Raw genomic sequence first — 16,868 nt, forward strand, 5'->3', positions numbered from 1 at the left:
AGTAGAAGATTTCTATATATATGAGGTGGCATGAATAAAAAGTAAGAAATCACAAATTTAATAATATGAGAAAGGGCGCAAAGGAGACTAGGTTGTGAGAGGGAGAGCAGGAGGAAATGGATGTTGCAATGAAAGCAGTCTGAGGGGTAAACAGCAGCAAATGACTGCAGTGAAAGAAGTCCATTTGGCTTACATGGGTGAAATTCACGCCTGTACAGAGACCTAGCACAAGGCTTATGCTCCATTGAAGTCATGTACAAATCCTATTTTGTTGGCCCTGTGCAATGGGGTGAATTTCACGCATGGTGAAGTGGAACCATTGCCTATAGCTCATGTGGGTCCTTAGTTTGAGGGCATGTCTACACTGCAATCAGACACTTGTGGCTGGCCCATGCCAGCTAACCCGGGCTTGTGGGGCTCAGGCTAAGGGACTGTTTAATTGTGGTGTAAATGTTTGGGTTGGGCTGGAGCCTGAGCTCTAGGACCCTCCCACCACGCAGAGTGCTAGAGCCCAGGATCCAGACTGAGCCTGAATGCTTACACAGCAATTAAACAGTCCCTGAGCCTGAGCCCCATGAGTCTAAGTCAGCTGGCATGGGCCAGCTGCAGGTTTTAGTTGCAGTGTAGACGTACCCTAAGTTTCCTATGCAGTATCACACAGTAATGAAAACAGGGTAAGTACAACAGCAAGAGTGGGGTCTCTGCTAGTTCTTTAACTCAACTCTAGACTCTGACCACCAGTTTACAGACACAAATGTCATCACTGCAGATATATTATTCTGTAGTAGATATGTGCAAAACATTTGGCCCATAAAATGAGCTGATAAAATCCTGGCTTTTCATTGGCATCACAATATGGCAACCATAAATCCCCTTTATGTCCACAGTTTATTTCGTTCTTCCATGTGCAGAAACATATTCTCTGTCTCTGATGTGGAAGTTATTGCTGTGACATATTTATATAGGCTAAACCTTTGCTTGTCTGGTCTGAAGAATTCAGACTCACCACAGGAAGCTCGTGCAAGTAGGAAGGAAATCAGAGAGAAACATTGCAGCAAACATTAGCGATTATGCCTTATTTTTTGTAAAGATTCTGGATTGCTTTGCTATGCTTGGGATAACACATCCTGCACCCAGTTCTGCTCTCACATTGGTTTCATAGTAGTACTCCTGATTTACATCAATGTAAGTGAGAGCAGACTCAGGACCTTGCCTGGGAGACTGTGAAGGAGATAGTTGCAGTTGAATGGGTTGTGATAAAGAATGTGGTGAGTCCATGACAGAGTGAATGGTTGTATACTGGGTCAGTGGGTAGCTGGAGGGGGGATGAGATAAGTGTGAGGGAAATGGGTCCTCCGTCTTGGCAGGGGGTTAGATTAGATGACCCTGGTGGTCCCTTCTCGCCCTATGGTTCTATGAGTCTAATGGTCATGACAGATGGTGTTATGGGCTGTGGGGTGCAGTAGATGGTATAGTGAAGTTAGAGGTGAGGGGGACTATGACAGAGAGTGTAGAGGAAGGTGAATGGTGGAGGCAGATTGTGGGTGAGTTTGTGATGGAGAAGCCATGACAGGGGATATGGTGGGAGGGAGCAAGCTGTGACAGAGGGTATAGCAGAGTGTGTTTGTGTGAGGGCATTGGGCTAGGGGAGAGGATGGTGACACAGGGCATAGAGAGGAGAGAGGGGAGTATGCTGTGACAAAGTGTGTGGTAAGGAGGCTGTGACAGAGGTTGTGGTGGAGTGAAATTAGTGTCTGCCAATTTCACTGTACACATTCACCACAGCTCACATGATTATGAAGAGTTGCTAGGAATCTAACTACTACCCTGAAGGCAATGAGGTGAATTTCCAGTATGGTTTCCAGGAATTAATTTGAGACCAATAGGTGATTTTTTGCAAAAACTCCATCCAAAACGTGCAAGGTTATGTTAACCTCTTAGGGCAGGGGTGGGCAACCTGTGTCCTGTGGGCCACACACGGCCTGTCAGGGTAATCCGCTGGTGGGCTGCGAGACAGTTTGTTTACATTGACCTTCCACAGGCATGGCCACCCACAGCTCCCAGTGACTGCGATTCACCGTTCCTGGCCAATGGGAGCTGCGGGAAGCAGTGCAGGCCACAGGGTTGTGCTGGCCACCACAATGCAATTAAAAACCCACGGCTGGGTCATGCCATTTGACTTTGGCTTGCAGGGCTCAGGCTGTGGGGCTGTTTCATTGCAGTGTAGACTTCTGGACTTAGGCTGAAGCCTGGGCTCTAGTACCCTGTGAGGTGGGAAGGTCCCAGGGCTCAGGCTGCAGCCCAAGCCTGGAATGTCTATATCACAATTAAGCAGCCCCACAGTCCGAGCCCCGTGAGCCGCAGATTTTTAATTGCAGTAAGTCTGCACTGCAGCTGGGAGTGAACCTCCCAGCCCAGGCAGACAGACTCACGCCTGTGGGGCTCAAGCTAGCATGCTAAAAATAGCAGTATGGACATAGCAGCTTGGGTGGCTGGTTCAGGCTCTGAAGCCCGTCCAGCACCTCTGGTTCTGAGCTTGAGTAGCTAGCCCATGTCTCTGCCAGAACCACAATATCCGCACTGCTATTTTAGCATGCCAACTTGAGCCATGCTAGCGCAAGTCTGTGTACCTGGGTTGTTCCTAACTGCAGTGTAGTCATAGCCTTATACACATACACTAAATCCACTGAGCCTTTGATAACTATTTGCATGTGGGTGCCAACTTTCCTGCAACCTTGCTTGCTCTAGCATGCCATACATTTCTCTAGGGCTTTCCATCTAAGCATCTCTAAAGGATTTACAGACATGACAGATTTAAGCCTCACAACATCACTGTGAGGCAGGTAAATGTTTTATCCCCATTGTACACACGAGGAGACTGATGCACAGAGAAGATAAATGAGCATCTTAAGGTCACTCGGAGTCTGTGACAAAGCCAGAAAGAGAACCCCGATATCTCAGCTTGCACTGTTAAACTTTAACAATACACAGAAACAAAGAAAAACCAGCCCTCTGCTTTCCTGTCAAACACTGAAGGAAATGAGCTCTCCCAGTCTATTTTTCAAAGCAATAGCTATTAAAGGTTATAGGGGGAAAAGCTCCAATAGCCCTGAAATCAGCTCCAGATTAGTGAAAGGACAGAAAATATTGCTTGACTCTCCTCCTGCTGAAGGCATCCTTTTCAGTTTACTTTCTAATAAATAATGCCGGCAGCCTGGAGTCACACTAGTGTAGGATATGTAATCTGTACCTTTGCAGTGAAGGGGTTTGGATTTTTAAATTTTTAATGTTGTTTTTCTTAAGCCTTCATTTTGATCTCTTCCCTTAGGTGTCTCCCTCCTGCTCAGCACCCTGTGCTAATTTAACCCTCCTGATGTAAGAGCAGCAAACAGTAAACAATGACAAATGACTGCACTTCTGCATACTGTGCGACTGATCAAACCAAAACCAAGACAACAAATGCTGTTGCCTTGCCTAGACCTGGCCTTCCCTCTGCTGATTGCTCCCTGAATAAATCAATGACTTTTGACTGCGGTTCCACATAACTGACCTTTCACTCTGACTGGACAGCTCCTTAATGAGAGCAGTGAAAGGCCCAGTCATCCTGAAACTAGGTCAGGAGACATTGGATAAAATGTGACATCCAGGTTTCAGCCTAATGGGGAAGCTAGTCTTTAATGGGAGGTCAGTTGCTGATGCTGACATATTAATTATCAGACAAAAGAAAGTCAGTAAGTAAGGAACACTCCAAGTTTATTAACAGCACATACTAATAACTTGTGTGAGTATATGAGAAACACAATTTCTTTAGGAGATTTTGGAGAGGGGAGAGTGGAAGGTGGAGGTATTCCGGGCTCTGGGGATGGGTAACCTGTTTCTCTAAAGTTTTCATATTTCACCTTGCAAACAGGAAAAACATTTCTGCATTCAGCATGTAGTTTAAAAGCAAACAAATTACTCATCCTTTCCTTGATATATAGTAAAGAAATCTGCCCCACCACTGAAGAATCATATAAAATTAAAACCCATAATGCACAGTTCTGTTCATTCTCTCTTCCTTTTCTAACACAGACATTATTTGTAGGTCCAATATATATGCTGAAAAAGGGCATCAAGGGAAAAAATGAATGCAGCTCATGTTGTCTCCTGTTTGCTTCCGTTTGCACAGTAAGCCCTTGTGCTCTTATTCTTTGTCACAAATCCTTGAGAACTGAGAATCTGATCTCACAGCAAGGGATAAATTTTCACTGCGGTGATTTAGTCTTCTATTAATATTAATAAGATTTGCACAGCCAAATTCTCATGTGTGGGCTGAAAACCATGCCACTGAGTGTCTAGAACCCAGATCATCATGTAGCTTTAGAATGCGGTGGGCCTTTATCTGACACAATCCACCCCCAACCACTTACATTATTATTTTACCTCTCAACAGTACATAGATTCATAAATTCCAAGGCCAGAAGGGACCATGGTGATCATAGGCTGACCTCCTGTGAAACACAAGGCCCTAAGGCGTCCTGAAAATAACTCCTAGCACATATCTTTTAGGGGGAAAAAAACCCCAAGCAGGGAGGTATTAGCATGTTAGCATAGAAAACAAATATGCATGGTGCAGGTATGCTTTACAAACAAGAAATGGCAGATTCTTGTATGGCCTAGAGTTTTCAAAGGAACCTAAGGGATATAGGAATTTCAGTGATGTTTGTATGTTGAATTTTCTTAGGCTCCTTTGGGAATCCCAGCTGTGATTTCTATTCATTTAATTGCAATATGTAACTTTGATAGGAGATATTTGCAGACATTCAACATTATGACGTATAATTCAAGGGAGAAAATGATAAGGCATTGGCTTCAGAAAGAGGGAGGCGTCAGAGCAAAGGAGAGCAATAAAGGATAACTTCTTTCACTTCAGCAAGTGAGATACATAGAGACTTGAATGCAAAGAAGCCACTGCATACCACAATTACAGGCTCAAAAAGGGCTATTCCGGGCATTAAGGGGAAGGTGTTGGCAGGGTACTCTTGCCAGAACAGAGAGACAGTGGCGCTGGTATGACTGCTCTGTGAAAAATCAGTCACTTGCCCTCCTGGCTGGAGAGGAAGTGCTGCAATGGCCAATGCCATCTGTGGTGGAGGACAGCATTAAATTAAATTCAAGGAAACAACATTAATTAATTACAGCAAACTAACTTTAATTGCAGTCAGGACATTAAATGGGTGGAGAATAGCTCAATAATAACGTTATTCATGTAAATCAACATTTTCAATCTTGGGAATCTTAAGTTAGGCACCTAAATCCATATTTGGGTGCTTAAATAGGGATTTAAATGCATAGCTTCAAGTCCCCAAGGTTGAAAATGTGGGGCATAATGTCTTCTTTGACCACTAGATGTCACTGAACAGTTTTAATGACAGGCCTGCACAATGACGTTTCTGAAGTAATGCTTTCTTGGAATATTTTAGCATCCTCTGTGAGATAGTTGTAGTAGCGTAGCTGGCATTTCAAACTGAAATTTCCAGTAAGGAAGAAAATTTGAGCTCAGGTAAGATTTAGACCAGCCCCCTAGGGGTACACAAGACCTTTCAGGGGTCCGCAGGGCCCCCCCGGCTGAAACCCAGTGAACCAAGCCCTGGCACGACACCCCCCCCCCCCAAAAGCGGGCAGCTGTGCAGTGCGGAGCTGACGCCAGCAGCGGCGCGGGGCAGAAGCTGGGAGCCCTGGTGCCCCCTGGTCTGAAGCCAGCAGTGGCATGGGGCTGAAACCGGAAGCCCCTCCCCTCCCCCCTGCTGAAGCCGGGAGTGGTGCAGGGCTGAAGCCAGGAGGCCCGGCATCCCCCCGGTCTAAAGCTGGGAGCAGTGTAGGGCTGAAGCCAGGAGCCCTGGTGCCATCCCCAAGGGCTGAAGCCAGCAGCAGCATGGGGCAGAAGGTGGGAGCCCCAGTGCCCCCCAGGTCTGAAGCTGGGAGCAGTGCAGGGCTGAAGACGGGATCCCTGGTGCCACCCCTCCCCCCTGCTGAAGCTGAGAGCGGTGGTGGAGCCCCGGCGCCCCCACCCCCATCTGAAGCCAGCAGAGGTGTGGGGCTGAAGCCAGGAACCCCAGTGCTGCCCTCACCCCGGGGCTGAAGTTGGGAGCAGCACAGGGATGAAGCCCTCCCTGCAGGAAGAAGCCCTGAGCCTATGGGCAGAATTGGGGAGGCACAAGCGTGTTGCTCCCCCAAACTGCAGTGCCTTACACAGAGTGGGGACATCCTGGGGGCAGCCCTAGCTACCCCTCTCCCTGCACCCTGAGCTACCCCCTGTCCACACATAGCCCCTAGCTACCCCCTCCCTGCACCCTGAGTGGTTTTCAAACTTCTTGAATTGAATCCCCGCTTTGAGTTATATTTTTTGGTTGCATCCCCCGTGGGTGGCCTGCTGAGGTGAGTCAGGGAGTGGAAGTGGCACTCCCTCCCTGGACCGCATTGTGTGGAGCTAGCCCGAGCCCCGCCGGCCCTTGCCTACCACCAAATAAAAGTCAAACTACGCCTATGCCCAAGGCCCCCTTTCCTCTGCCCCCCTCTCCCCCCACCAGCCTGGAGCCCTGAGTCCCCCCTCGCCCCCGCTGGGCCCTGGAGTTTTTATAGCATGTTGAGGGGGGCCTCAGAGAGAAAAAGTTTGAGAACCCCTGATTTAGACAATACAAAGCCAGAACGTACCTGCTTCATCCGTAGTGATAGTGAGCTCATTGCTTGCTTCGCTCTTGCCAATGCGGTTTTTGGCATACATGCGGATGTTGTAGGTGGAGGAAGGGTGGAGGTCAATGATAGTGGCCTGGTTCAGCTGAGGAGAGACATCTTTGGTTCGCTGAACAGAATCCCAGGAGTCTATTTAATAAATGGGGGGAGAGAAAAAACTAAAGAAAATTTCGCATTCATTTTGTTATTTCAAATATTTAAGTAATTCAACCTTATAAGAGAAGACCTCCTGTTTTCAGCATCAGCACTGGGAACATTTTGCTAATACAACCTAAATGGAATATCATGTTTCTCTTCAGTACTCCTTCTCACTGATCAAAGCTCTTAAAGAAAGAATTCTCAACCTGGGGTGCATGAACAGGTCCAAAGGGCTTGCTACAACCCTCTTTTTTATAGTGAAATGAGAGTGAGGGGGTCCCCCATTTTGTTTTGTTTTTTGTGACGTGGGAAAAGGATGATATCCGCTGTCCTAAAGGAATTCCATTCAGTGCTCCTCAGAGGGAAGGTTGGTTACTGTGACAAAGAGCCTTGAAAGGAAGTTGTTCGACAGGAATGAAAAGGGGGACAGGAAGGATTCTTAAAGATGCAAAGGATCATTTAAAAAGATAAAAATGTTTTATATTTTAAATTCTTAAGGGCTTGCTCCTGCAAGCTTATTCAATTAACTATGCAGATAATTAAGCCTGAGCTTAAGTGGGATTGAGGCCAGAGTATTTGGCACCTTTCAGTATCGAGTACTAAGCCATTGAGATGTTTTCAGGTTAACGATGCAGATCCAAATTCAATGAGATTTAACATCGGTGCAGTCATTAATCCCATGAGTTGTTTGTATGTGCTTGTAAAAGGAGGAATTTTATCCAGATTAAATCAATATCTACGGAAACCTGGGGTTATCCAAATTTAGCATAAATTATTCACTAAACTTGCTTGACACATGGTATTAGAAAGGACAGAATTTGGTTACATATAGTAACCACTTGGCCTCAACGTAACATTGAATCAGTCCAAATAAAACAATGGGACTGATCTGTTTTAAATCATCTTGACATCTCTTATGTGTTGTCATCTGTCATTTCTTTCTCACTGTACTGCATATTCCTCCTTTAACCTCTGTAATATCCTATGGGATTTAGCTGGGAGCTATACAGTGGTGTTGTATAGCGAGGGTCACTGCAGGCAGCATCATGAAAAGCTCACCAGACAGAAAAGTCTTGGTTAAAAATAGGAAAGCATAGCAGGAAACAATATACCGTGTCCAGTTTTTGAGGCAGTGTGTAATTCCCTCTCTCTCTCTCTCTCTCTCTCTCTCTCTGTGGCATCCCTTAGAGATGGGCAAATTGTTTACATACTAAATAATTTTGTTAGTTGCAGAACAATTTCATTCTTCATCTGTCTGTTTGTATTTAAAAATGCCCAAACATTTAGCTATCAACTGATGCTCACTTAAAAACTCCTAAACATGTAGGTATCAATTGATGCAGTGCTAATCAACTGCATCTGAATTCATTTACTACTCATCACTGCTGCCTTTGCAGTGGTGCTCCCAGAATGCCTAAAGGCCTTCTCTGCACATAGCCTCGATAACATTTGCTTGGAATACTCTTTGTACACTTTATGGACATTTTTAAATGGTGCTCTTGAGCAAAAACTGACACTGTCCTGATGTGTCTTGGAAGACTGTTAACATTTGAATTAATGACAGTAGCCATCACCCTTCAAAACGCTGCAATTTGGGGATTGCCATACCAGAATAAACCAATTGTTCATTTAGTCCAGTATTCTGTATATGAGACTAGCTGATGCCTAATACTTCAGAAGAAAGAATTAAGCCACCATACTATACGAAATGGGGAATCATTCAGTGATGAACAAACCTCAAAATGTTTAAAGTTCATAAAAACATCCAGAAATGGGAGACTCTCTTCTAGGTATACAGCTGGCAAAACATACTCCTATGCCACCCTCCCTGCAGCCATTGTCACTGGAGGGCAAGAAGGAAGCATAGCTGGAATACACTGCATTCTGGCTCTATTTCGCTTGGTCCTTCGGGAACTATTGCCAGCTGATACATTTAAGAGCAGCCATTGGACTATACTAATCTGCTCTAGGGCTGGGCAAAGTATCAGGGAGCTGGCTCCCTGATGATCCCACAACTCAGATGTACTCCGCAGAATCTCAGGGCAGCAGAGAATCCGGCCGGTAATATTTAGAAATGGTTGTTGTTGTTAGAATAGTGCATAGGGACCTCAGCCAAGATATGTGCCCCATTGTGCTTAGCGTTGTAGAAACATAAAGAAAGACTCTGTCTCAGTTTATATCATGTCAACAGTTCTGGACTAAAACGATCCAGTCTGTATGGAGGGTTAAGTAAACTTCCTTTGTGGTAGATGATAATTTTGCTTTGAATATTTTACAAAACTGATTAAGATTTTTAAAAAGATTTCCTTCAATGTTAGAGGGTTTTTTTAACTATTAAGTTAATCAAATCAGAGTATCCAGCCTGGAAAAACCCCTAGGTTCTTTATAGATTAAATAATGACGTACCAAGATAAGGGAGGAGATGGAAAACCAGAATCTTGAAGACTTCCAGATATATTTTGTTCCAGAATGATAGAGTGTAGGTAATACATGGATTTTAGAGTATATTTTTATATGAATTTCTGAGGGAAAAATAAGAAAAGCTTGAGACACATAGTCAAGAAAGAAATTGTTTAATTTCTCTCCAATGTTGTCACCAGCTGACGCAACAAAAAATAAATGGTGATTTAAATTCTGCTGCTAAATGATAGAAATAAAATGATTGTTCCTGTGTAGGCAGTAAAATAATCATCCAGTGGGGTACTGTGATTGATTTATGGCTCTTTTCTTTTCTGCTACCATACTAAAGCATTTTAAAATCGATGTATTTAATAGGATTTCAACTTAGAAATAATATACAGAACAGATAAGAACCATACATAAATGAAGCAAAAAGAAAACATAAAATTTCAGTTCATTTTTCCCCCTCAAAGAGATTTTTTTTTTAAATCAGGCAATTCTCAGTGCTGTATAAAATGAACATAAACAGAAAGCGTTTATGAAAATCCATAGCTCTGTGTTGTATTTTTCACTAATTCCTAAGATACTGATTGACCCATAGAGGTCCGTTTACAGACTCTAGCTTGGCTAAATACACCTCTACCCCGATATAATGCTGTCCACGGGAGCCAAAAAATCTTACCGCGTTATAGGTGAAACCGCGTTATATCAAACTTGCTTTGATCCGCTGGAGTGCGCAGCCACGCCCCCCCCTGGAGCACTGCTTTACCGCGTTATATCCAAATTCACGTTATATCGGGTCGCGTTATATCGGGGTAGAGGTGTATGTTTTATATTGTACTTTACTTCTGATTTGGGAGAAAGATTGTATATATAATATTTTAGCCAGTGCTGTGAATTTCTATTTTTTGTGTGAGGTGCCATCTAGTGATACTATTTAAAACTGCACACATTTGTGGCACACTTTGCTAAAAGCTGTATGATTTCTTGAAGCTATTCTTGTCAGGCTGCAGATAAAGACCTTGATTCTGCAAATCCATGCACAGCATGAAGCAAGGAATGCAGAGCTGTTGTGCTTAAATGCAAGTGTGAGCTGAGTCTATGTATGGGCATGAGGAAGGCTAAGCACTAGGCATAATCCTCCCTTTGTGCACCTTGCTCCCTAACTTTCAAGGATGCAGTGTCAAAAATAGACAGGGTAAGGACAAAGAATGGACATGTTTGAGAAGACATAAGATCAAGCATGAGGAGACACCTGGTTACATCGTGTCTCCTACCCCTTGTCCCTTCTCCTGCTAGAAGGCTGGAGTAATTTGGTCACCAGACAGCAGTAATTTCACTGCAAAGTTAGGTTCCTGGGCCATAGATGGATTAAGACACAGATAGGCACTATCAGCCCAAGCCTGGAATCTTAGTTCCTGAAGCCATGTGATAATATCAAAATCTCAACTTTTATTTTAAAAAAAGTTTCTGGCCCATCTGGTTGTAAAGAAAAGCTTGAAAATTGGACATATAAAGGATGCAAAAAATGTCTACCTAAGTCTGAAGGGAAAGAGACAACAGCTCAGAGAGGGGTGAATTACCCCATTCATCTCAATGAGGTGTTAATTCCAACACCAACTCCTCTGGAGATCCCTGCAACCCCTCCCCACCCTTTGTCCTGGACGACTGTGTGTGTGGAAGGAGGATAAGAGTCCCACCGATCCAACAGTGACACCCCAGTTGTTGGAATAAGTATGGGAAGCCCCCCTTGATGCCATCACTGAAAAGAGGGTGTGGGCCCTGCTTCCATTCCTGGTGGAGAGATGGGAGCCTCATGATGCCTATAAAATCATGAATATTGTGGAGAAAGTGAATAGGGAAGTGTTATTTACCCCTTCACATAACACAAAAACCATTGGGGGTCACTCAGTGAAGTTAATAGGCAGCGGGTTTAACACAAATATAAGGAAGTACTTCTTCACACAAAACACGGTCAACCTGTGGAACTCATTGCCGGGGATGTTGTAAAGGCCAAAAGTATAACTGGGTTTAAAAAAAGAATTAGACCAGTTCATGGAAGATAGGTCCATCAGTGCCTATTAGCCAAGATGATCAGGGATGCAACCCTATGCTCTCTGTGTCCCTAAACCTTTGACTGCCAGAAGCTGGGACTGGATGACAGGGGGTGAATCACTCAATATTTGTCCTATTCTGTTCATTTCCTCAGAAGCATCTGGCACCTGCCACTGTCAGAAACCAAGATACTGGGCTAGATGGATCATTGGTCTGACCCAGTACAGCCGTTCTTATGTTGCCCTGCCTTTCTGTGACAGGAGAGGGGCCCACTGCCATTTCAAATGAGGAAAGGGCCATGGTACATGGGTGGGGCCATGAGAGCTCCCATGTTATGATGCGCCTAAACCAGAGATTGCCTTTATATGGTCCTAGGTTGCCCTGTGCTCCCCAGACTTGCTCATCACACTTTACCTTATAACACAACACTCAGCACCTGCATTGTACAGGATCAAGCCTACAGTAAAAACATCATGGTGAGAGTGAAAAGGGCTAATGACAATGTTATGCAGTGTGATTGGGCAATAATTTCAAAAATAGATTACTAAACACCGCATGCCAATTTAATCTGCAGAATGCTTCTTTCCCATGCTGCTCCTGAATGGGCCCCTCATATCCTCCTCTGCCTTTGCTACAGTTCATTCATTCATGTAAAAGGCCTTTGACTCATGTTCTCATGGAAGTCATGGAAACTGAATATTCTTATCTTCTGTGATTTCCCAAGTTTAACTACTTATCAGTACTCTTTTAAAATTGCAGGAGCTTCAGAGCTACAAATGCTTCTTACTTGGGCAGCGGTAGGTTTGGGTGATAGAAGATGAGCTCAGGATGTTTGTCAAAGGTTTGTGGCCATTTCTGTCATTCTGGAAGTGGCAGTAAATCTGGTTGCTTTCTGAGAACAATTACAAGTGGGTTTACTCAAGAGTTGGAATGAAGTTTCACTGGAGGGTGTTAACGTGGGTTTGGTATCAGAGAAAGGGAGATGACATTGGGTCACTGTTTAGGAACGGTTGTGAGAGACTTGCTGGTTGGATTGGGGGTTTGCTGGACCTATGACTTTAGCCTTTTTTCGCCAGTGACTTGTCCATGAAATTTTTAAATATTCACCTAAGGCTTACTGTAGGTAGAACTTTGTTCATTAACTGATATTTCTAGGCTGACACACATTTTAGGACTTGCAAATAAGACACTCAAGTATAATATAATTAGAAAAAACAATGGTACACATGTTCATGTTGGGTGTAATGTGTATGGCCATAAAGCCATAGCTCGGAGAGTAGTGTTCTGAGGTCTTTTCATGAATTCTCATTTTAAGCAGAAGTTCCAGAATAGGTGGGAAAAGAATCACCTCTTCTGGTTTCTAGTCACCACTCTGACCGCTATACAATCACTAGGACCCAGGTACCTAAGTAGTCAGTTGGCATATCCATCAGTAACCTGCAGTGTTATTTCTTAAGTATCTAATTCTCTTTAAACATAACTATGCTGGTTATTTTCACTTGTATTCTTGGTAGGGTATTACAGATGCTTATCATCTGCTGTGTGAATGTTTTGCCTAAATTATCTTCTAGCCTGTTATTTCCTTCTTTTGTCTGTGTACACCAAGCACCGGGTTTAATATTAGTTCAAGGATCTTATCTTCCTAAGATCACTGTCTCTCTTAACATCTGAAAAAATGCAGCGATAACCCCTCTTGACTCTCTTTTTCTTCAGCATTGCTTTCCCCAGCCATTCTGCATAAGTTAACTTTACCAGTGCTTTCGTATTTTTTGTTGCCTTTCTATCTTCCAAAAATTGGGCACAGTAGTTCAGTGAAAATGACCACTATACAGATTTTAAAGTTTTGTCTTATACACCAGTTCCTCCAGACCATTCCTTTTTTCTTTCTAGACTCAAACTTTTATTATTATAATGTGCCCTAGTCACATAACCACTTTTTAAACTACTATGCTATCCTTGCTACTGGTTTATCATGTGGTATTGTTCAGATGCAGTTTTGAAATCCAAGTACATTGTGTTCACTACTTCCCCCTTGCATGCACTCTGTATTATCACCTGAAAAGATTCCACCAGATTTACTAGAGAAGATATAGACCCTGATTCTGGGCTGCATTCTTGCCCCTTTACATCACTCCTCCAGCCTAGCAGGAGAGGAAAGCAGTTGGATGGCTCCAGGCAGGAAGTCTCCAGGTGCAGGGGATTCCCTGAGCAGTGTAGGGGTAGGCTCAGAGTTGGAGGAGGGTGCGTCAGGGAGGGATGGCATTCTAAACTCCACTTCTTTTGGGTTGGTGGAGTGGATTACAGGTGGATAGGGAAAGCCAGACCCAGAAACATGGAAGTGCACACATAACTTAAAGTCATATCACCTGCTAAACTGCACATCCTGGGCTGTGCTTCCAGGGATGATAGACTGAGAATCTGGCCCATAATCTTTAGGGAACCATACTCACTGGTATAATTTCAATTTTTAAATAATCTCATTTCTCCTTAAAAAAACAAACAAATAAAAAACCCTGACTTATGAGAAGTTTATTCAACCAAGTGTGATGTTTGCTTCTATTTTGTGGCACAGCATCCTCCTAACTCCCACTTCCTAATCTAGCAATAGTAATATTATATGCTATTTTTGCATATCAAAGACCATGCACAGGTAGGATTGCTACCTCTGTGCTACACAAACGGGGATGTCCAGGATGATCCTGAACCCATAAAACTGAACAGCTGGTATTGTGTACTGAGCACCCTTACAGACTTCCTGGGACAGCCACCTCAAAAAAAGAAACAATTCAGGGAAAACCTGGACAGTGGCAACCCTATGCACAGGAAAAATACAATACAGACGAATCAAATGCAAAATATTAAAGACATATAGTGGAATATAATTTGTACAATTAGTTATCAGTTTCAAAAAGTTAAAAATATAATGTTTTACAAATACTCTCTCATTATTAATTTCATCAGCAATATGTTTGCACGGATAACCATATATATTCAAAATGCATCAGTTACACTATGTCCACAGATTATCTCCATAGACAGAGTACAACAAACACCAAGATGAGAAGCAACACAAAATAAACAAACAAATTCAATATCCCTTTAAAATATCTTTTAAAGCTTACTTATCAATAAGGTGAATCTTATTCATCTATAATTTTCTGCTTCCTTCCTAGTCCTTTCTTGGGCCGTGATATACGAGAGTATTTAAACATAGGCTTAAATTTTAAGCATAACCTTAACTTGTATGGACTTCAATGGAACGTGAACATGTGCTTAAAGACAAACCTGTTTTCAAATTCTTTCCTGATTAGGGATGATTTCCTGAACCAGGAGTTATGTTTATTTTCTTCCAGTTCTTCAAGTTCTCACCATTCTCCAATGACCCTTTCAGCTTTGCTCCATAATCCTTTATCTTTTTTGCATTTTCTATACCTATTTTCCTCCCCCCCGCCCCCGACAATTTGAAAGACTTTATTTGTGAGTGTGTAATGTCTTACAAATTTGTATATAAAATGTTTGTGAAACAGATGGACTCACATCTTTCATCTACACTAAATTAACCACAGTAGCATAACATACAGCAACAACATATTATATGTGAGAAAGCATAAATGAAAGTGATGTCATGACCTTACCGGTAACGCTTTCTGCCAACTGTCCAAACACAGTTGAAACTCAAGCCAACATGCACCTTTTATGTTACAGAGCAAATGAAGTTCAGCCCAGAGGCAGAGCTATGATATTTAATCCAAAAGTTCATATATTTAACAGTTTAAAATGTCACTGTGTCTCTGTATTTTCCCTTTAAGAATATGAATTAGCACACCTGTAGTGATACAGACAGATGGGTCAGCTTTACTTATGAGCTGCATGTTGATATGGCTGAATGCTGACCTAGCAGAAATATATCTGCTTACGTTGTACTGCAGATATGTTCCACTAGCCTGTCCCTTGCAGCATTTCAGAGGTTACTGCAAACTCAGTTTGGTGGCTCAGCAAGCTACTACACAGCTTGCTTTGTCTATCCTAGTACACTCCTAAGACTGCAGTTTGGCTCCTAACCCTGCTGTTCAGGTGAAACGTCACACAACCCTACGTACAACAGAAGAGAATTTCTGTAGCTCATCACTCCAGATAAAAGGTCACTGTTCAGAAAAATTACCCCCCTGGGAAAAATGGGCAGTGGGGGAAAAAAAAACAGAAGGAGGTAAAGGTAATAATAATGGCCTAGTACCATTCAGCATCCATTGTGGCAGTCACAAGGTGGAATGGCTAAGGCTATATCAGGAAATCTGTGGATATCCCAATAAAAAAAGGGAAGAGCAACAATCCAAATATAAACAAAATGGTCATAATACAAGAAATCAAAAACAGTGAAATGGCAAAAGATAAAGCCCACTGTAGAAAAATAAACAGACTGTGGAGGAGGAATTTCCATCAAGATGTTTTGATTTATGATTCACTGTTTACAGTACAAACAAAATAATGAAGGAATAAAAACAAGTTATGAGAAATGAATCACTTGCAAATGAAGACTCTCTCTTACCAGACTTGTTCTTGCATTCAATATCGTAGCCTGTGATCGGGCTATTTCCATCAAATCCCATGGTCCATCTGAGGGCAATGCTGCGTGCTCTCACCTCTCGGATTTCTATTTCAGGAGGATCTGGTGGCTCTGAGTTAACAGACAGACTCTGCTTTAGTCGAAAGAACGCTGGTACTAAGCATAAGCTATAATAATGAGCATGGCTCTAATGTGGTCTGTTAACAGGATGATCTCATGCCATTTTCTCTGCTCCCTCATTAATATCTATACTCATTTAACCACCCATTGAAGAACATACTGTGGAGGAAGGAAAAGTCACTTTTCAAAATAAGAGTGACTGTATTTGTCTTGGATTACTAACTAATGGTAGACCGGCATAGATGCAACATATTGTAGTATTGCTTAAATTCTACTCCCATTTGCAGTATTCATGCCAGGGGAGGTTCTGGCTATAACTGTCACACTGCATTGGTACTTCTACATTTTGAATGTATGTGATGGTATATACATAAAGACAGTACTTTTAGGGCTAAACTATCGGTGGTTGGGGGGAATAAGAATCCCAACCCTTTGAATATAAATTCATAAAAGAAGGGTTCAAAACCGAGGGCCTGATTCTCATTTACACTAAGCCCACTTTATGCTGTTACACAATGTGGCATATATATATATATATATATATGTATAGCTTATGCCCACTTTAAGATCCCTTTACATTGCCAGAGCAGTATAAAGGACCCTTAGGGCAAATGAGAATCTGGCTCCCAGTTTCCTCCTGAATTTCTTGACAGGGCTGGTTCAGACATGCTGTGGAACCTGTAGTCACGGGGAACCAAGGGTTGGGAGAAAGATTTTTTGCAAGTATTAGATATGTTATGCTCCAAGGCATAAAAGCACATGAGCTAGTGTCATGTGGCAAACCAGTAGTGGCCAGTGGCTGAGTTCTGCCTCTGCTCTGCATCTAAAATACCATCACCTTAAACCACTCCACAACCTG

At 42.9% G+C, this 16,868-nt stretch overlaps 1 protein-coding gene across 1 annotated transcript in view; it reads right to left on the minus strand.

Moving 5' to 3' along the window:
- DSCAM (DS cell adhesion molecule) overlaps positions 1 to 16,868 on the minus strand; it is a 554,872-nt gene that overhangs the window by 112,221 nt on the left and 425,783 nt on the right. Inside the window, exons 15-16 of the mRNA XM_065422504.1 lie at positions 15,872 to 16,000; positions 6,694 to 6,861 (exon numbers count right to left, since the gene is read on the minus strand). Coding sequence (XP_065278576.1) covers positions 6,694 to 6,861; positions 15,872 to 16,000 — 297 coding nt within the window. The remainder of the gene's footprint in view (positions 1 to 6,693; positions 6,862 to 15,871; positions 16,001 to 16,868) is intronic.

This window comes from Emys orbicularis, chromosome 1, assembly GCF_028017835.1.
Source record: "Emys orbicularis isolate rEmyOrb1 chromosome 1, rEmyOrb1.hap1, whole genome shotgun sequence".
NCBI classification, from domain to species: domain Eukaryota; kingdom Metazoa; phylum Chordata; order Testudines; family Emydidae; genus Emys; species Emys orbicularis.